This window comes from Onychostruthus taczanowskii, unplaced genomic scaffold (assembly GCF_017590055.1).
Source record: "Onychostruthus taczanowskii isolate IOZ18803 unplaced genomic scaffold, ASM1759005v1 scaffold7, whole genome shotgun sequence".
Taxonomy (NCBI): domain Eukaryota; kingdom Metazoa; phylum Chordata; class Aves; order Passeriformes; family Passeridae; genus Onychostruthus; species Onychostruthus taczanowskii.
The window spans coordinates 11,967,096-11,989,221 of NW_024504786.1; the positions used below are offsets into that span (position 1 = coordinate 11,967,096).

At 38.2% G+C, this 22,126-nt stretch overlaps 1 protein-coding gene across 6 annotated transcripts in view; it reads left to right on the forward strand.

Annotated features, from left to right (window-relative positions):
- ADGRL2 (adhesion G protein-coupled receptor L2) overlaps positions 1–22,126 on the forward strand; it is a 321,354-nt gene that overhangs the window by 191,971 nt on the left and 107,257 nt on the right. For all 6 annotated transcript variants that reach the window (XM_041421361.1, XM_041421359.1, XM_041421363.1 and 3 more), the window contains one exon: positions 5,609–5,781. In XM_041421361.1, coding sequence (XP_041277295.1) covers positions 5,709–5,781 — 73 coding nt within the window. In that variant the 5' untranslated portion in view covers positions 5,609–5,708. The remainder of the gene's footprint in view (positions 1–5,608; positions 5,782–22,126) is intronic.

Consider the following 22,126-nt stretch of genomic DNA (forward strand, 5'->3'; position numbering starts at 1 on the left):
ATTTTCTCTGTGAATGATTGTGGTAGACCACTGAGGTGCTGGAGACTGATGGACTAAATTGTGATGTTCCGCTGCTAAAATAGTGTCACTGCACTGTTTAGTGTCATGTCTTGCATAGCTAGATTGGATATTTTGAATGATCCATTACACTGAAGAGCTGGGAACTCAAGCTGGGGTGGTGTGGGTGTTTCTGGGGTCTTTGTCAATTTTAGGGAACGCATTTATTGCTCACCGTTTCAGGCATTCATCAGGCATTAGCATGTAACTTCAGAGCACAATGCAGCAGAATGCATTGAAGTAATGTTTTTGTAGCAAGGTTGGATGACCTTGGTCAAGTCTTGTTCTTACTGTATTATTCCCTTTCCTCATACTGTATTCTTTCCGTGTAACTTGGGAAGAAATGTTTTGGGTTAGAAATCCAATGTTCAAGGTGACAATTAATAGGGACTGTTTAATACAGAAGTGTAGATAAGACTCCCTGCTACCTTTTGAGCATTAAATTGCTTTAATGAAAAGGAAGTATTTATTTAGCCGTTTTAGGTGGATCAGAGCCTTTCCTTTCACCTTGCAATATGCAGCTGGTTTCATTGGAGCAGATCAGGCATTGGTTGTTTATCATAGGTAGTAGAAGGGGGCTTACTAGATCAGCAGTCTTGATTGTTGTCAGGGGTTTTTTTTGTAAGGTCTCATAGCTAAAACTCATAACCAGATTTTCTACAATCTGGTACTGGAGCACTAATGTGCCATTATTAATGTAAATCAATATTTGAATTAGCATATTGAAAACTTAGGAATAACTCGTTTGATGTTGAAAACTAGAGCTGGATCTCACTGCAGTTATGTAGAAAATGGTAGCTCTTGGATCATAAACAGTATTAATCTCATTTGAGGATTTTACTAATGTGGCTTAGACAGTTTTACTGATCACACTTCACTAATTAAATTCTTGTGTTGCAGATTATAATAAGTTTAACTTTTTTGGTTTTTTTAAATTGGGAAAGCCTCATGATGGGAAAGCATGTGGACACATGATTTCTCAGGAGACTGAGTAGTCTATTATATTGTATGAATATATATCTATTCATCCTTGCCTTCTGTGCCCCCTCCTTTCCTTTGCAGAATGGCTCATATATATTACAGAATTACTCAGTTTCATAAACTGGGTTATGAAAGGCAGTGGGGGTGCTGCATGTGTGGCAAGGTAGGTCACACAGGATTTATGAGAAGGATTGCCTGGTCCTGCTAGTTCCTTGGCAAGTATGAGCTGTGCAGCTATGCCTGATGTTCCTTACCTCGTCATCTGTAAAGCTAGCACAAATTTTATTTCTGTAATAGAGATGTTAAAGCTTCACTGAGGTTGCAAGTGCTCTGTGGTGTTTCTAAAATTATTTGGAAAATTAAGCACTATACTCTAAAATACATCAGCATTAGCCTGAATGACTTTTAGCTAAAGAAAAACATCCTTGCTTAGCTGGAAAGATCTCTGTGTTCTTCTTTGTCTTAATTGCCTGAAAAGCTGGATAGAACAGGAGGGAAAAGGCAGCTTTTGAGCATGCTGTGTCAGTTGTCCGGAAGCTCTTAAAAGACCCTTTTTTGGCTTTTGAAAATAAAACCTTGGGAAGGTTAAACAGAGTAGAGTTGGGACGCGACAGTCCTTTAGAGGTCTTTCTCTTCAAAGATAAAAGTATTTCAAGGAGCATGCTTGGAGCAGCTTTCTCTTATCTCTGGGGTGCTCTTGAGCAATGTTGCGGTGAGAGGGATGGCCGGCAGTGGCATGTATTCTGCAGCGGTCCTGTTCCGTCTGTGAGGAGTTTCAGAAGCACAGAAGAACAAGGAAGCGAGGCGGGGGCACGGAGATATTCGGGACTTGGAGCACAGCCTATGAATACAGTATGAAGAGATGCCCAGTACCTTTGCAGTGTTACAGGTTTGAACATTAACGTTTCTATTCCTGATCTAGCCTTCTTTGACAGTGCATATGAGAAGAATCTTAACAAGGTGAACCACTCTACTTCCAGCAGGGGGTTGGTTTTTTTTTCCTGTGGGAGATTGCACTGTGGCCCAGAGGTAGGGATTTAAGTTACAACTGAAATTTTCTGGGCAGCTTTTATTGCACTCTGAAATTGAAGCAAGATTTTGCTCTAGGGAGTTTCTCTTTGCCCCACCCACAGGCTGAAGCAGTCAGCGATGCAGAGAAAATGTTTATTAAGGTCTGAGGGGAAATAACTTATTTGCGCAGGACGGCCACTCACTGTGGTCTCCTTTTTCTGTTTACAAAGAAGTAACTTAATACATCTTTTCCTGCTTCTACTCGTTTGGTTTGGGATTTGTTGTTGTTGTGAGATGCCACCGACAGTCTCTGTATCACTGATAGATGGATGGTCAGAAGGATGTGGCTGACAGCAGTCTTTAGTCCGAGTGCTCTCTGGCTCCAGCTCATGTCTGGATGCCTTTCTCAGGTTTAGCTTTTGTTATGCTGATGAATGGCTGGAACTGCACGTTCTTTTATGTAGAGCCACACAGAGATTCTCAAATACAGAGGCTCCATTAAAATTTGTTTGCTGTGAACATATTAACTTATTCAAAAGAAAAGAAGGAAACCCAAATCCAATTGCATCAGTTTTCAAACACAGTTTCATTTTTTGGGGGGTTTTTAGATAAACATGTGTTACTGATAATCTGGAAGGGGCTAGTTAGTTTATTTTGAATTCTTTTTGCAGCAGCACACTGAGTTAAATTCTATGTCTGTAGGCTACAGCAATCTAAAGAGAACAATATATTGCACAAAACACTTAAAATTGTTCTTTAAAGTGCTTGCAATTTCTTCTTATTTGAATAGTTTGTGCTGGTTTTGGTATTTCAAAGGCATCAATATATTTTCAGAAACTGTAGGTCCTTATAAAAGTGACTAAGTCAGTTTAGAAGAACTCTACTCAATTGAAAAAAAAAAAAAAAAGCAAAGTGTTTGGCATACATTTTGCAACTATTTCCTAGGGAGATGCTGGGTCTTACCACAAGTGATGCTGTGATTATTGGTTTTATTTTTGACATAAGTCTTTCCTCCCTGCTCCAATTTAAAAAGGCCCACAAGGAAGTGGTGACTGAGGATGATAAAGCACAGGGATGTCACTATCCATTTGAAGCTGAAGAAAGCTATCTCAAAACTTGAGAGTACAGTGATATGTTATAGAAATAATGATAAAAGTTGAGTCTCAGGAAGTCCAGAGATTCTGGGCAGACTGGGAGCAATCAGGAGGCTGATTTAATTTCACTTTTAGCCATTATTATTCATCATCTATTCTCCTGGATTATTCTGATTGCTTACTGAAATTACGCTGATTAGTCTGTAGTGTGTGTGGAATAGTTTTATGATTTTTCCTTTGGGTGCTACAGGTGAAAAATTAATCCAAACTCTTCCCAAGATTCTAGCTGAACTATCTCCAGGGCTTTTTTTTTGGAGATCATGGTGGCAATTTTTTCGTCTTAACTCAGCAGGAGCTCCTTTGCAATTTTAATTTCTGCTGAATGCAGTGCATCCTTTGTGGACTTTTAGATTTATTTTCTTTTAGTTACAAAAGAGTCTCAGCCCAGTGTAAAAGACCTAGAGCTGGAATGTGACTGTGTCCTCATAAGCACTTCAGGGTCCTCCTGTGTCACCATCTGAATTCAGGTCACACCTTGTACCTCGAGGCACATGGGTGTGTGCCAGGGGGAGCCACGCTGTGCCCATCCTGCACTCCGTTGGCTGTTGCCTGCTTCTTGTTGAAATATGTGTGGAAAAAATACCTGTGACTGAAGAGCACGTATCTGTTGTTGAAAATTGGAAAAAGGGTTCATTTTTATGTATCAATAAACATAAAATCATATGGTCTCAGATGTCAGTTTTCTTTCATTTCCCTGTGTGAGGAATCACAAGCAAACTTGTGTTGTGAGAGGGATGTCTCCAGTTCTCTTAAAGAGGAGCCAAGTAAAGAAACCTGCCTGGCTATTTAATAATCTCCACAGATACACTGCCTTCATTGAGAGCCAGAGAAATTGTTCCATAATGTTTTCTGTTAATTCCCATCTTTCTCTCCTTGTGGGAAAAAAAATAGTGTCATTTTTGTTGCTGTTTGTGTGCTCAGGGAACAAACTTTTATCATTGATTAGGATTAACATTAACTAATACACACTTTCTATTTCTAAAATTTATCAACATTTCATAGAATTTCTGTATCTGGAATTTTGTGCTCTTCATCCTTTTCCACTTCTCCTTGCCAAAAGGGTAAATGTATTTTTAAAGCCCTTAACATGCTCTAGTACTCATAAGAATCATAAGTGGCCCTTGGATCCTGCCACTTAAATTTTTACACAGTCATTGTTACATGGTTTTAAAGTAACATTAATTTCAGATATCTCAGCAATATGTCCACACAGTCCTGTTCGTTCGTCCAAGCCAATGTGACACCGGGCTCAGCCCTTTGCATCCCTGGTTGCTGCAGTGTTCAGTGTTCTCCAGAGTTGTTTCACATGTCTGTAATATGTAGTGCCAGCTTTCTACTTTAAAATAATCTGTTCTTCTATGGATGTTAATTTTTCTTTAGCTTCCCAAACTCTAATAGTCAGGGCTGAAGCATGACCTAGCTTCACACAGTGAGATATGGAAGAGGATGTGTGTAGTTACTCAGCTGGCTGGTGAGAGAATAGAGTCATTAGCAAAAGGGAGCACTCTGCTGTCAAATCTTCTACCACAGCTACTGCACTCTATCACTGTAATTATATTTTTCAAATGCAAATGATAGCTTGAAGAATTCTTCCTTTGGTACATCGTTTACAGGAGCAGTTCAGTTCGTATTTCTCAGTAGGAGACAAATCTTGTCTGAGGCTAAGGACAGAAGAAGGTCTCATCCATTGTTTATTCCCTTTTCTCTGAAGATGTTTATTATGTAGAAATACAGCTAACTGTGCAGTGATATGAAGAGGCTGCCTCACCAAACGGCATATTTTGTCAGCAAAGCAGCTGCTACTGCCTCTCTCATCCGAGGAGAGCAATCTTTGTGTAGCATGAAGGGATCGCCAGAGCCGTGGCAGGGAGCAGACCTGCTCAGCCTTCCTGCTGAGGGGAGTTGCTGTGTTATTCTCAGCCACTCCATGTTTCAAATCCCCCCCCACCAAAAAAATATATAATATATATAATTGTAATATATAATATATAGTACCCTGGATTTAATTTTTCTGTGGTTCTTTGAGGTAGAGAAATGCAGATTGTGTCAGATTTGTGGAGTGAGAAAAGCTTAGCCAACTCATCTCCAGGTCTAGTTTCTTATATTCGGTGCAAATATTCTCCTGTTGGGTTTTTTTCATGTGTCTTACTGCAAATACATCAGTAACACTCATGATTTCAACTTTAACATGTATCATTATTTGGCATTGTGCTTAGTGATGATTGACCTTGAGAGATTACATCCCAGAACCCTGCCAAATTCCCAGCTACAGTGCAGGCATACTCTCAGTTTTTACTAAATATTTCCGTCTCTGTGTGAAGTAAAATTTGGTATTCCAAATTATTGGTGTTCAGGTACTGATAGATTTTTTTTTTCCTTTTCTTCCAAATCCTCTGCTACTCCAGGTATGAAGATGAATAATGCAGACCACTGGTTTCGATGATGCTGGGCTTTTATAACTGGATTCATTAAGGAATACAAAGAAAATTCTTACAGGGATCAATAATGGTGTCTTCTGGCTTCAGAATGCAAAGTTTTTGGTTTCTGCTCATTATCAGCTTCCTGCAGTGTACTGAAGGTAAGCTTTAGTTTATTTTTTACTTGGGTTTTCAGATGAGTTAAATGGACTGTACAATTAATTTCTGTTAGATAACTTGAAGCTTGAGGATGACAAACTAAATGTAGTATATTCTAGGCTTAATTTATAAGACTCAAATTGTCCCTTTTTAATGAAGAAAAGAAGAAATAGGTTTTTTTAGGTTTGGTAGTGTCATATGTTGAAATTGAAATGCAACATTCAGGCAAGTGAAATATTAATAGACTTGATTGGTAGGTGCCTTATTTTTGGTTTCTTTCTGTTTATCCTTCCTTTTCTATTCTTATTGCACAAGAAATGTATGGATATGTTAAATGTGATATAAAACAACTAAATGAAATACCCGTTTTACTTTTCTAATTTTGCTCACTGAAAACAAAATAGCAAACACTTCATTAAGATTAGTGCTATGCAAGTTAAATTTCAGGAAATAAAAACTCAAAGTTCATACAGAAATAGCATCTACTTGAAAATATTTTTGCTCTTTTTGGAAAAAGGAAAAATACTTCAGTGCTATCAAATGTGTTTAAAATAGCTGTTAAATTAAAGAGATGAGGAAGGAAAAAGATTTTTTAAAGAAGTTGCATTATCTGTTCTTTTTCTGTTTTTTTTTTTTTCATAGACTAAGTGGGTGAAGTATAGTTTATCTCCACAGCTGTTCTTGTGGCCCTTTTAATAAACAGAGGAACACACATGAATGAAAAGGAAAACGTGACTTATGAACTTTGAATTGCAAATATGCATATAGAACTTGAGGATGGTTTTGAGTGTGAGCATTTTAATTGACTAGATTGCAGGTGAAAAGGTTGGTTTAGTAATAAAATAGCGTCTCGATGCCATCTCACATTATTCAGTAATTGATGTATAATATACAGAGTTCCTTGCTGCATCTTTGTCATGATCTCGCCAGTTTTTAAAGCAGGTATGCATGTTAGTCTGTCAAAATTCCCGGAATTTTAAAGCCAGGTTTTCAGAAATACTTCTGGAAAGCTACCCTGCCTCCCCCTCTCTTTCTTCCTAAATTTATATAAGTAAAAAGGAACTATTATAGGAATAAAAAATCCCTAAAAATTCAAATATTTTCTGCAGCCTTCCACGCTCACTGCATCATTTCCTTGGCTTTCTTTCCAGCCTTGCCCAGCTCGGGCCCTGCTGGCAGACGGGCTCTGCCGAGATGGGCTGTTCATCTGCATGTGTGAACACACACATCTCAGGGAGCGCCTCCTCGGAGTCCTCCTGGCTGTTTCTGAACTTGGGGAAGTCTCATTTCACTGAAATAGCTTCCACAGTCAGTTTCCCATCCCTCCCCTCCTTCTTAAATGCTGCCAGGATGTAGTAAAACACTGAGCAGATCTGAGATGGTTTCATGCTTGGTGGGACTCCTGCTCTGGGAGCTGCTGTACTCGCTGCCCTGGTGGGGTCTGCCCGGGCTGGGGGCTTGGCTGTAATCCTACTTGTACAGGACAGTCAGTACAAACAGCTGAAAGACAAAATGCTTTCCAGCCTCCTACATAGGTAAGAAAGGTAAATGTGGATTAGGAGATTGGAGTTATAAACTTTGTGACTGGCTGGTTTGGTAATAACTGATTATAAATGCACTTACCTTGCAAAAGTGGTTGCACCAGGTGAAACCTAAGGTATAGGAAGTTGAGACATCTATTTATGGGGTTTTTTCCTGAAGTTTTAAAACAATAAGGTTTGTTTTTTTTAAATTATTATTATTGCAATTGCTTCAGATCTCTCTACTTAATGCATTTTACAAACATTCAGGTCCTTGCAGTTCATTGCTGTGTGATGGTTGAAAACATTTGAAAGCAGAAAGGAAAAGCAGACTAACAACTTTCTGTGGTTTGGTTACAGTTGCAAACAGCAAGCTGTAAAACATGTTTTATCTGCTGAGTTTGGAAAGGGAAAAGTCAACTGAGAACTTCTGCAGATTGAATTTTTGCCATTTGCAGAAAGTTAATTTTCATTGTCATCTGTAATATTTCAAATTCATTTTGTTCAGTCCCTGTTTTTCTTGCTTTTAGTAGCCAGTAGCAATCTTTGGATGCTTCAGTTGTGAATTTACTTTTTAAAGTCTATACAAGAGCTGCTTTTTCAGCTAAAAGAAACAGGGAAGGAAATTAGGAGCAGATAACAGAATCATACCAAATTAATTGTAAATTCTTAAAATAAATGAAATACTGTGGCTCTGTATACTGGAAATGAATATTAATATAGAGTTGGCTTCCAGCCACAGAAGAAAAATGAATACTGCATTATTACACTTTCTCACAAAATTACATTGCCTTCTGCTTCAGTAATAAGAGATGCCAAGTATAACATGCTTTAGTAGCACTTCATGCCTGGAAGTACGAACATGAACAAAGGTTAAAATAAGAGCATCTAACTTTTGCTAGAAATAAGAAAATCTTTAATTCTCTTGTGTGGAATGTAGTTTTTTTTATAGAAATCTGATGTGTACATGAAGGTTGTTGCAGTTACTGGGAGAGATAAAACCTGGCTGAATTCCCTGCTGTTACATTTTAATGTTTCTGTACAGTTTAATGGAGAGGAAGGGGGGGAATGATCCTGGGTGTGGACAAGTGATTCATTTATTCATATAATGAAACATTTTCTAATCAAGAAAAGGCTTTATTACTCTCACAGCCTTAACTTTACCTCACCAGGGAATTAGCAAGCAGGCACAGTTATACGAAGGCTGTAATTTTCTTTTAGTGTTGCCTATCCAAACAGGAATCGTATCCTCTGATAAGAAAGTCTTGGTTTTGCCTTTTTTTTTTTTTTTTTTTTTTTCTCCTGGCTATGCAGTCCAGATGAGATTGCTTTTGAAACAGTCCATTCCTTAAGGTAAAATGCACCTGGAACAGACAAATGCCGACAGCTGGACAGGAAACCCACACTAAGTTATTATACACTGCTGGTACGTCTGATCAACAAGAAGTCAATATTGTTGTGTTTGTTGTTACTGCCATCAACAGCAAGCATTGCTGCCCTAAATGAGGAAGAGACGAGAGGCTGAAAAGAGGAATGAAAAGCTCAAGTCATGAGCTGGAGTATTATTAATCTCATTTCTGAAAGTTATTTTTCTGTCCCTTTTTCTAGCGCATTTTATATAGGCATGTCTTTCAAACTAGTTCTGTTGCAAAGGCAGACTGAAGGGACTGCCTTGGGAAGCAGTTTGGCTCAGCCTTGGGCCTGGCCTGGGGACTCAGGGCAAAGCAGAGCTCCCTCTGCTCTGTGCCAGAGCCCCTGTCTCTCCCATGTCCCTGTCTGTCCCAGCTTGTGTCTGCCCCACACCATCAGGAGGGGATTCCTGCTCAGTCCCATGCACCTTTACTTACCTGTTTCCTACAAACTCTAGGAAGTTAATTACTTTTGACACCACCTCTTTCCCCCCCCCCCCCTTTTTTTTCCCCCCTTTTCCCCCCCCCCCCTTTTTTCCCCTTCCTAATTAGGTGAAATCACTAACAAGTTAAAAATTATCTGAGAAAATACAGAAAGCCAGAGAGTGAGATCACACACATCTTGTTTCCATAGCAAAGCAGAGTAGAAAGCATATTATATGTATTATTGGTTTCTCTTCAAGCAAGTTAAGACAGATACACTAATATGCATATGAAAAAAAGATGTCAGAGCTAAACATTCTGGTGTAGATTGGTTTTTGGACTGTACAGGTTTCAGTATTTTAAGCTTTATCTTGCTTACAAAGTCCACCTTTTTGACTAGCTTTTGATGCTGTTTGTTTTTATTCTTTTCTGCTGCTTGAAAAGCACAAGTGCCTGGGAAGTGCTGAAATAATTTTCTTTGCTAACATTCTATTCTAACCAAGGTTTAATACAATTTAAATCCATTTTATTATGAATTATTATCTATGCTTTGTCCAGAGGAAGAAGCATCATGATTTCATTATCTATTTAATTCTGTTTTCCTAAATGGAATTAATGTTATTTAAAGAAATCCAGCTTGTCTTTGCTTCTGAATGTTTGTTTTAATGAGTGTTACACTGAAAAGGATATATTCCTGTAAATTTCAGCTGTGCCAGCCAAAGAGCTGAGTGCTGAATTGGAAGCAGTTCTAAGTGCATATTCAATGGTAGTGCATTTACTAAAGAAAATGCTAAATACAGATAACATACTTTGGGCCACTACAAAGATATTTGCTATTTTAGTGTATTACTCCAGCTCTTCAGCTTCCTGTGAAGCCACTCAGACATGGAGTGTCTAAGGCACATGGCACAGGTACTGAATTAACAGTAAAAGCATGTCAGCTTTACTACGTGCTTACTAGGAGTATTAGTAGGACTTCGCCCAGGATAAAAATTATAAAAAACTTGTACCATGGCATTGAGTAGAAATCAACTTCTGTTAATCAGTGGATATAGATTCTGCTAGGAGTGAAATCCATTATCGAATCACACCAGAGCAAGAGGAGCACTGATTTAATTTCTAGCCATGGGATTTATCACAGTGAGGGCTCTGTCAGGCCCCAGTTAGTAGGAACCACTTGGTTTACAGAGGTTGCAAAGCATCCATAAGCACACCCAGTGCACTAAGGCCAGACTGGTATTGCCCAGTCTTTGGAGGATCACTTTAATAAGCTTAATGCTGTCTTTATTTATATCATGTATACCTGATGTTGTTTAGGATTCTTTAGCAAATGATGGGGTTTTTTTTTCTTAATTGGTTAATGCAGATTATGCAGAATTTTTCTGAAGAAAGCAACTGCTGCTCTGGGTTCTGTTTTCTGTCCTGAAAGATCATGCCAATTTTCAGTGGGATTTTCTGGTCCATACATATCTGGGACATCTCTCTTTTCTTTTCTAATAGAGGGCCAAGATGTCTTCTTAAGAGAAGATTTATCTAAACAGCAAGACCAAACTTCTTCTTAAAACGAGAACGTCTGTTAAGCTTTTCAACTGCATTTTCAAAAAATAGAGACTGACAGACTGCCCAGAAAATCCAGAGATACTTTAACATGCTGGCAGTGAATAACCTTTTATATATTCCCAGAGTACTGAGGTCTGCAGGGTTCTATGCTGTAACATTACATTTTTGAAACCAAAGCAATGCTATCACTATTTCAAAATGTGGAAGAACCATGTAGAAGAATGCATGAAGAACCGTTTTAAATACTGTACTTACATTTAAATGAAAACTTGCTAGGAAGTGTTAGTGTAGGAGTCTTACAATTTAAGCAAAGAAAGGAGTATAAATGCATAATTACTATGAGATGAGTAATAATATTACTATTTTGATATTCTGTCTTCTCAGTTACTTAAAAACATTGTCCTTTATGAGGGGAGATTTTGCATGTTCTTGGGCTCTGTGTTCAGAAGAAAAAACCCCTGTAATGTGTAAAATGGTAGAAGTGCAGTGTGTTGTGCTAAGGGCAGGTGCTGTATTTTTAGAGCCCTCTAAGCTGCTGCTGGAGTTTACTGTCTTTGGTTGCTGTAACCTTGGTGGGCCTCAGAGGGTGAGGAGAGCTGTGCTGATGACCAGTGCAAAGAGAGGGTTTATTTAACCTTCAGCTGACCTGCACCGACATCATTGCCTAAGGTGCTTTTCTTTGTTAGAGGTAAATCTGGGAATGTTTTAGATTAGTTTATTATAAAGGGACCTTTATAATAAATACAGTAGCAGATTTTGGACGTGTCTTTTAAAAAGCAAGTGGGCTTTATTAGTAGTCTACTACTAAATATAGGAAAACATATAGTTTATTTTTTATTGAGTTGTATTTTAAAAATCTTTATTTTTCATTTCTGTTTTTTGTTGAGTGGAAGAATGCTGCTTGTCGTAGTAACAAGTTTTTATATACAGTTTTAGCATTGTTTTATATTGTACTTTCAGGTCATTGTGTAAAATGTGAGTATAACTGCCTGAAGCATCTGCTATCCATGAATGCTTCAGCAGTGACTTTCTTATTGCATTTAGTGTCCTTATGATCAGATTATAAAAATTATCATAAAGTATAGTGATTTTAGGTTTAGTATTTGTTGCCAAGTTCTACAAGCACAAAATGGGTTTTATATCTGCAAGTATATCCATTGATGCTCGTGGTTTACCTCTGTGAGTAAAAGGTACAGAAAGTCATAGTCTGTGCTAATTGTATATTGCATGGATGGATGTCTTGATAGGAGGAAGAAAATGTACGATGAAGGCACTACAGAAAAAGGGCTTACACAAATGGCTCTAAAATATGTTTCATGTATGTGCCCACTTCCATGTTTGGGCTAGCGTTCCAGATTGTGTTACATGAGGAAGAGGAGATAAAACTATCCACACAGAGAAATTCTTGGCTTGTCCATCCCTGCTCCCATTATAAAGGCACTTAATAGTATAGGAGCTCCTAACAATGGCAAAGACACACTTGGAAACTGTCTGACCTTTTGCAGTGATTAACTGGTATCATCTTTATTCATCAGTGTTGTTTTTGTAGAAGACTATTTACAGTTGCTCCTTTTGATTTTTTTTGTTTGTTTGTTTATTATGTTTGCATTGATACTTTAATTTAAACTCCAGAATACTGGATGCTTTTCCAATTTTTTTTTCAGGAATACTAAATTTTTTACATTTTTAACACAGGGTATATTTTGTATCTGTGCCTCTGTAGACGAGCCACACCTGAAATCCACAGACATAATATGTTAAATTGAATATGTAGTTCTTTTTGATAATAGGAGCTGAAAAAATCCTTTTGTGTGAGGTGTTCCAAATTTCTGCTGTTCCAGAAAGAGTCTGAAACTACTCTATTGGCTTTCAAAACCCAACTGTGCTGAAGCTGTGTCTGTTTCTATACTCTCTACCTCCTTGCTTTCATTTGAAGTATAAAGAAATGGGGCTGTGTGAATGTCAGCTCTGTTTATGACTCCTTTCAGTCAGGGAGACAATTCATCCATGTCCCAGTGACATTAGGGTAACCCACGTAGTTGTACTTGAGGGTGTTGCCAGTGGTAGAGGAGATTCCGTGCTTGTTCCTTCTGAGCTTGGGCCAGTCCAGGTGGTTGGGAATGTTTAATTCTTTTTGTTTTCTCAATTTATCCTGGTATCATAATCCCTGATGTTTTCTTGGTGTATAAAAGATGTGTGGGGGAGACTAGTTGAGAAGCAAAATGAATTTTTTTTTCATCTGTTGCCTGAGCAACCCATACATGTGAGAAACCCAGGGGGACCACATAACTTTCAGTTGCTGGATACAGCACTCGGTGAGTTTTATGAGGGATCTTGTCGGTGGAAGGAAGGCTGGCTTTTGTGTTCTCTCTTGTCAGGGATTTTGATGTCTCTCTCAGGAGTTAGGTAGTTTTGTTCTCTTTCAGCAGAAAGTACAATTAATGCAAGGTGCTGTTGGAGCAATTTTCTTGTTAAATTTGAATTAGGTAATTCATTTAGGAAACCTGAGAGGAAGTTGACACTGAAACCAGATTCGCCTATGTGCTGAACAGTTGGAAAAGCAATGGGAAATGTTTGCCTTTTATAGGCTTCAGTGCTGTTTCATATCGCTTCTGTTTTAACCATCTTTTGAATGAGCTTCACTCAAATTTTCCTGTTTGCTGCTGGTCCTGTGCCTGTGATTAGATCTGCCTTCCACTGTATTTCTCCCACTGAGCTACCCTGGTTCATTTCGCTCAGGCTTGTGAATTGCCTCTAATTGCAAAATGTTACTAGAATTAAGTGGCTATTTATTCTGCAACATTGTAACATTTGCCATTGAAAGTCTATTGGAAAAGTCTGTGTTCTAGCCGAGCACTGATCATGCTTTTTAGTGGCTTAAGATAAATATGCTTTTAGTAAACAAAACTGAACAGTTTGTTGCTTACGCTTTTGCATCATTTAATTTGCAACAGATGAAACTGGCATGCGTGAAGAGTGAAGCATGGAAAGTACTAGAGGGCAAACGGGTGGTTTGTGATGTGGATTATTACCCATAAAGATGGATAGGGTCCACAAAACCTCACTTCATGTATTAATGCACCAGCTGGGGGGAAAAAAAAAATCTATCAGCATACTATATCATGCATAAACTGCATGGTTTAGGCCTTCAAATCCTGCTCAGTAATCTTCTCTATCTTTATTCTAGTCTGAAGATCTATATATGTATATAGATCTTCCTAGATATAAAAAGCATCTGTACACTTTTAAAAATTCACAATGCAAAAAGGCTGGAAGTCATCCATATGTAAACTGTCTTGAAGGATTTGTGATACAGTGTTTGGTTCTGTGGTGTAAACTGAGTGCTGACAGAAAAACAGTCAGAAACACATCTAACCAGCAGTCTTTCCTTTATCAGTTGCAAAGTAATCTAATAATGTAGCAATTATTTTATGCTTTGTATGTAACAATATAACAATTATTTTGCTGTTCAAATTATTTGAAATTTCACGCTGATAAATCAACAGAGTCCTGACTCAGTCCTGAGAACAATTCCTGATGTGATATTTAGTCTTACCTCTCTGATGCATTATTTTCTGGCTCTTAGATTTGTTGCGGATCCATTTTAACTGTATTTCTTTGTTGCCTTCTTCTTACAAAAGGTTTTTTGAAGTATGAAGAGAGACTTCCTGAATATTTGCTGTTAAAAATTCGTCATCATGTTAATGTTATTTGTAACAGACTCAGTGATTCTGACTTTATTTACCTTAGAGCCTCATCTGTTTTGATTCTTTTTATTCCCTTTTTTATATGGCTGATTAAAAATAAAATAGAAAAATCTTGTGACAATAACTGGGGAAAAACTAGTAAAGAAATTCTTTGGTCAAGGTATGAATGATTATGAAATAATCAAAATTCATTCCCTTGATCCTCTTTCCACCTGGAGTAAAGGATAAGGTTGTAACAGAGGAAAAAAAAAAAGTACATTTAGAAGCATTCAAGGATGTTAAGCAACAATAAAACTCTGTAACCATTTAAATGACAGCAGCTGACTATTTGAATTAACTTTGTGTTTGACTTAATTTTGGGGCCTAATTATTCCTAACTTACGTGAGTAGATTTCAATTATACAATACTGCAGGGATTTGTAGCTAAGGCAACTAAAGGAATCATTTTACATAAAGTACTTTTGTTCAACTGATTAGGCAGGTAAAAATGGAATGATAGAAAATGGGAACTCTTGTCTGATAAGGGCCAGTGAATTGTTACCAGTGACACTATGAAGAAATTACACAAGGAAATCTCATTATTAAAGATCTTGAAAATTTTTGGCAACATGTTTATATCTTGATAGGATGGTGTTAGTTATCTGTTCACAAGCAATTCACTGGAGTATTAACAATATCTCTATCAGTAAAAAGACAGTGCATATTTTTGTGATGCCTTGGTTTGGCCTGCATGAGGTGGATATTTCTAGAAGCTTGTTAGCTAAAAATTTTGTTCTTAGAAGGACTTTTTAATATGTATTTATTTATGCCAGTTAAACATTTAAATGGGCAAAAGATGCTATCTTCATTGCTTGATATTTCATGTTTTAGACATACAATATATCTCCAGCATCCCACTTATTTAGAATTACTGTTCCATTAAAATAGTTCTCAATTACACTACATTCTTAAGATAACCTGAGGGAATTAAAAGAGAAGGAGGTATTGGAATAAAAGCCTCTGGAATCAATTCCTGTTTTAATGCCCACAAACATATATACCCTTCATTGGGAATTAATTTTTCAGCAAATCATGTGCATAGTTAGAGATTAAACCTGGGTAGTTTTATGCATAGATAGATAGAGATATAGATACAGATAGAGAGATATTTTGACAGTGTGAACATACATGCTCAGTTAAAATTTCCTTTTTTATTCTTTGAGCATTTATAAAGTCATGCCTCCTAAATTAGATCTGCAGCACAAGTTGGTGTTTCCTTTTGATGATAGTAGACTAAGTTCCCTAGATTTAGAATGCTTAATTTTGCTTTCCCTCCATTTTTCAATCTCAACTTTTTTCGTTTCCTCAACCAAAGTATTGAAGGTTACAAGAGTGGCTTATTCTGCTGACAACACAATAGCATGTCTGCAACCTAAACTATTAAGTCTGTGTTTTTAGAGCCGTCAGCTTTGCTCATGTCACTTGAATATACACCTAGACCTTACAGTCAGATACTTTAGGAGAAGCACTGCAGTTGTTTTCTGTGTTTGTTGTGTTTAGGAGGTCAGAACTTGGAGTGCCTCTGATGAGGTTGATGGAAGGCTTTGATGCTGTTTAAAGGGAGGAAAAAAAACCCCACTCATAAAGCATATGTTAAAATGTGTAACGCAGTTTCTAAATTAGATCCCAAATAAAGGCTTAAGACAATACAATCAGACAATAATAAATGCATCTCTTTCCTCCCTCTTGACAAATTCCAGGTTTTTGTTGAAAATTCGTATTTTTGATCATGTGTCTGCTGTTAACATATTAATGTTACATGCTTTCAATTAGTACTGCTGGCAAGTTATTTGGGAAAGTCTCTGGAGCATGGGGAGATGTGTACAGCTTCTCTGTGACTGGTGTTTGCTTTCCAAAGTGAAAGCATTAAGATTTAATTATCAGAAGATGTTTGCAGTAGGCAGTGTGCCTTGGAAAGCCCGTCAAGGGCGAGGCTGCAGGTGCCCTCCGTGCAGCTGGGCAGGGGGACTCAGGGGGACATTCCTGACATCACAGAGGGTCCCTGCACACGGGTGGGTCAGCCTGGGGACACTGAGCTGCACGATTGCCCTCTGATGGTGGGAGGAAGTGCTGACTCCTGCTCTGTCCCCCCAACAGCTGCCTTGTGGTCTCTCTGGCACCCCTGTGATGCAGGAGGCAGAGCCAGCCGGAGACAGCCTTTCTTTCTCTTTTAGGAAGAACTTTCCCCCAGCCTCTTCCCTGACCCTTGTTACCCAGACATTTGGCAACTGGGAGAGGTGTAGGTCATGGTAAAGCTGTCAGAGTGCTTCACCCTTAAACAGATGAAAAACCAGTAAGATCTGTGCATCCACTGAGGCTTGGGAAACCACTGTGCCAGCTGAATGGGCCTTTTCTTTTCCATATGGAAAACTGGTCTAGAACGTGCCATTCTTTGTTGGAGTACAGTGCCAGTTTGACACTTTACGTGATTAATGTTCCTTTGTGGGACCCTGTCATTTAAAGTCAGAGTATCTAGAGCCTCATTCTCCTTGATTTAGTTATGAAGATGGTGAAGGGTATCCCAAATTGTCTGCGAGGGTTTACAGGTGCAAATCCGAAGACAGCCTCTGTGTCTTTATAAGGGTGCAGTGAGTAGATCCAGAGTTGCATCTGATTTCTGTCCTGCAGAGAGAAACAAGATTTTTCCAAAGGGTTCATTTCCCAGATAAACTAGCCCTTTCAAGACTCCTTTAGGGATTTTAAGAGTACATGTACTTTTACTGGAACAGAAATTGCCTCATTATATCTCAGTCCTTCAGATTGTTTTCTTTCACTGGTAGTCAGTACTGAAGGCCTCAGAGGAAGATGCCAAAATACTTAAATGCACAAAGTAGCCTGCTTAGAGTGTACATTTCTTAATTATCCACTGTCATTGAGTACCAGGAGATATTTCTTGACTCATTGCTTAGGATTTTTAAAAAAAGTATTTAAGTTTGGGTTTTGGAGTGCATTACTGTGGCCATGAATCTCCTTGTCTTTTATTAACTTTACTTTTCAAAGACATTATCACAGAGCATATTTCTCCATCTCTCACTTCTCAATGCATTTTCAGATCATTTAAGTAGTAAATAATACTGCTGCCTTGTAAATTTTGCCATCCTCTTCCCTCCCTCCACCCTCTCCGTCATCCTTTTTTGATGATCAACACCACAGACCTCAGCTGTGCAGAGGAAATCATTCTGCTTCTCTGCATTGTCTTCCTTAGCCTTGGTTGCTCACCTAATTCAGCAAACTCATCACTTCTCACACAAAAGAAGCTTCCTACTTTTGTTGTACTTAAGAAATTTCTGGTTGTGAGATCATTGGAAAGCATTTTGGAAAAAAACCAAAAAACAAAAGACACCTGCGAGTTTAAGATGTGTACAGAGCACTGGCATGGAAAAACATACTAGAGTCAAGAGACAAAGCCAGTCATAATGTGCCAGTTTGTTTACTTTTATATATTGGTACAAGTCATAGTGCTACATACTTTCCTCTAATTTTGCAGCACAGCTATAAATTTTGCTATATCTAATTGCAGGAAACTTTTTCTGCTCAGCAATTTTTTTTTATTCTTGCTGAGCAAGTAGTGTATTTATAGGAAAAATACTTTTATATATAAATTTGGTTTACAGTGTTTAAGGGCTTATCATTCTCCCTTTAAAGTCAAGCTTAATTTTTTATATGTTTTTTTAATGGAAAGATTTTATGGCCAACACATGCCCCATGAGAAAAGGAAGAAGTTACAGATGGTCCAGAGTAGAGGGTCTGTTTCATACATAAAAACTTCATGTCAGCATTTCAACAGAGCAGTTTCTTAGGGTATCTCTGTTATCACTGACACTTTCACATTGACAAGCATATGGGATGTAGTGCTGAATGTGTAAATTGAAATGATCACATCTAGCATTTCCCTGTACCAGGTGCCAGCTTGCTGCTGCAGCTCTGCACTTAATGTTGAAGGAGGAGTGCTAGGAATAGTTTCATTTGCTAATTATCTCTTATCTCCAGCACATAGTCCTTGGGCAAACAGCTTACCCAGGTGTTTTTGAGAACACCTATCTGGACAGTGCAGGACTGCAGGTGGTCCTGTGGTGACAGTACAGAGTGCAGAACATGTAAGAAATCTCCATCCATCTGTGCACTGGGGGGGGGGGGTTTATCTCTTTTTTTTTTTTTTTTTAAGTCTTCAGTGAAGAACAGAAGATAAATTTGTGCGAATTTTTCTATCCTTATAAAGTTTGTGTGAAAAGCAGAAGACTGCTATTCCACAACCCAAGAAAAATGTGTGCATGTGTATGTTACATTTGAGGGGTTTGTGATAACAAACCTGATTGTCCTGTCTTGTGATTCCAGTGGAAAGAAAAGAATGTACATGCCAGTGAGAGTTTTGCAAGGACCTGCAAGTTAAAATAAATAAAACCTGGTGGTTTAAGGAAGAGGTAGAATCTAAATTGCTTTTCAGTACTCCTTTTCCAGGATCCAGTTTAACAGGATTATATAATTTTACTAATAACACTTTGATCTGTCATTTATACAGAAAGGCAGGCTTTCCAAAGCATTTGCCTTACATGTTCTTTTTGGGCTAGACTTAATCACTTGCAGAACTGATAATATTTTCTCATTTTTTAAAATTTCACATTAGAGTCTTATACTTAATAGGACTGTGGTTTGAGTACAGAATGTTAAAAGGAACAATTTAATTCATAATCCAGTAATTCAGACAGCTAAATTATCCCTCCCTTTCCCTGATATTTATTAAAATGAATCCAAAGAAACTTCAGAAATGTTGCTGTCATCCAATTGCCCTTTTAGGTTTCTTTATTGGTGTACAGAAAATTCTTTACTATGATTAAGTGCAACATCTGTTTGTTTATGATTTCTCCTTGCATTTTTCTACCCTTCTTATATGAGTTACAGTTTTCATTCTTAGGTGTTCTATACAGGCTAAAATACATGGTGTTTGCCCATGAATCTGAGTGAACTGAGCATCTCAGTTGTATATATTTGCTCAAGAAAATTTTATTTGTAGCTGCACCTCTACACTTGTTTTATTTCTTGCCTCTAGTTTTTAATATTTACTAGCACTCAGAAGGTGTGACGTAGCAACTTGTTAATTGAAGAAAAAACATCCCACACCTAGCAAACAAAACCAAGGAAAAAAAGCCCCCCCCCCCCCCCCCCAAACCAGCCCAAAGGGAAAAAGAACCCCCAGCCTGTAGTCCCAGATGAAAGGAGGCTGGAGAAATACCTGAGCATGCAGTTATTGTACGCAAATCAGGCTGCCTTAAAACTCAGGGTGTGGGTTTTGTGCCATGGAGTTGATCTCCTCTCTTTGCATGTCTGAACTACTGCCAGGGCATGTTCTGTGCAGGGGTCAGTTTGCCTCATGGGCTTGGGGTTGCAGTGTCCCAGTTTCTCATGGGGTTCAGTCCCAGGAGCTCTGCCTTGCTCTGCAATTGGGTTTTTCCTCCTGCAGCCCAGCCTGGCTGCTGGATCCCCCAGCCCCGGGGCCCTGTGCTGACAGCAGCTGGGGCTTGGCCCCCTTCCAGCACCAGCCTGGGTTGTTTCCAAGCCCTGGGAGTGGCTAGGCATTGATGGGGACATGCAGTACAGCTTTAGGATGGATCAAATTAACTCTGAAGCTATTTCCTCCATCTCCCGTCAGTGTTCTAGTTTTAACAAAGCTTCAGTTTTCTGTCCTAAGAGCAGGGATTTTTAAAGTGTTGATAATGCTTAGAGATGGAGGCAGTTGCTGTAGGTGCACGTTGTGGGTGCTTAGGTGTTACTGAAAGTGTGTTAATGGATACCATTAGGCATTGTACCTGTATTTTAGGTGCCTAAAACGTAGTTATGAGACTGTGAGAGTGGTGTTTTCCAGCTCTTGTTTCTGCTGAAGTTCATTAACCTGAAGGAAATGGGTAAATAACAAAGACCAAAAAGCATCTTGAGCCTAGGAATTTATTCCAGGCCTCTGAAGAACTCATTTACCTTGTTCAAGGGGTCAGTTCTTTCTATGACTCCTAGACCAGGAAAAACAGGTTTTTTCAGAGAATACCTCCAGGCCAGGTAAGGCCCCAGACCTTTTAACTCTGATTTGCATTATAATGGCTTTCCCAGTCCAGGCATGAATAGACATCTGGGAAGCTGATCTGTTCATCCTGAAATAGCCTGAGCAGAAAGTCAGATCAGCCATTTCTCATTTCTTGTCTTTCTGATATTTGTTGTAGCAGTTTCTTAAGTTTTACTGTGAGATTTATGAGCTCAATTCAAACTGAATTCAGAGAAAAGTGGACACTTTCACAAAACCACTATTTTTTCACTCCTTTCCAAAACTCGCAATACAAAAGCATGTCTCTATATCAAATAAATAGGAAATATTTATACTGAAATATTTTACACTGGAAAAATATTAAGTGATTTTAAGGGTAATGTTCATGACATCATATTTTAAGAACAGTTGTTACTAAAATTAAGAAAAAATTCTAATCATATTAAGCAAATTCAGTTTCTATATCCTTTAATTTAAATTTACTGCTTGCCTTCAGTACTATGCTGTGTTATGTCTTATAACTCCAACATAATGATTATTTGAAGGACTGTGTGTTTTTTTCAATTTTTGCACTGCAGTGTGTGTTTCTTTTGGCTTTATACTTTCTTTTTGCTCTTCAGCTTTATATCATGAAGACTATTTTGAAGAATATGTAGGAGGAGATAGAGGTTGAGCTGCAGAAGTAAACTTCTCAATTGTTTTCATAATACTGGTATTTCCTATGGTCAACATGTAATCTCCTTTGTTCTGTCAACAGTCAAAAAGTATTTAAGCACATTATTGTGCAAGTCAGTTCTATTTCAAGATATAGCTGTCACTATTCTCACCTATTTTCTTATGATTTCATTATTCACATAGTGAGCAGTTGGTACCACAGGGATGGCACTTTCTGTGCTCAGGTTGTGCTGTTCCCTGCAGAAGAGGCTGGATTCATGCAGAAGGTAATAGATCAGCTATTTTAAGAAATATGGACTGTATTCTTTCACCTTTTAACATGGTATATTTTCTTTTACTGAATCTTAGTGGATCTGAATCTGAACAAAGGAATTGGTTATTACAACTATAGCAGAATCACAGATTTGTTTTGTTTACTGCTTTCACTTAAGTTTCAGCTGGAGGAAACTGCATTTTGTAGTGACAAGACTTCCCAACTGGTACGAAACAGTAATGGACAGGCAGTGTGGATGCTAGCCAAAGCACTAAAAAAGAGGCATTAGGCAATATGAAAGCTATGTATATGCTGAATATTTCTAGATATATGAGATCTATAATCTGAAGTTGTACATTATAGTAAATCTTGAATCTCATTTGAATGAAACGTGACGCCCTGGTTCAAGAAGTGTGGTGTCCTACCTAATTAATTTTTAAAAAATACATATGTTTACCCCAGAAAGCAGAAGGGGGAAATATAAATTTCCATAGCTGTGTTTGATACGACTAGCTTTGGAAATTGTGAAAGGCAGAGATGCCTATAGGAGAGTTTTGATGGAAGGGAAAGGAAGGTAGCCCTAAGCAAGTGCTGTGAGCAGCCCTGGAGGGACTCCATCTTTAACAAAGGAACAGGGAAATGTAGCCGTGAATAACTCTCTGAAGCAAGTCAGCTGTGGGTAAAGGAGGAGCTCAAAAACCTGAGTAAACCAAGACAAGAGCTAGGAAGG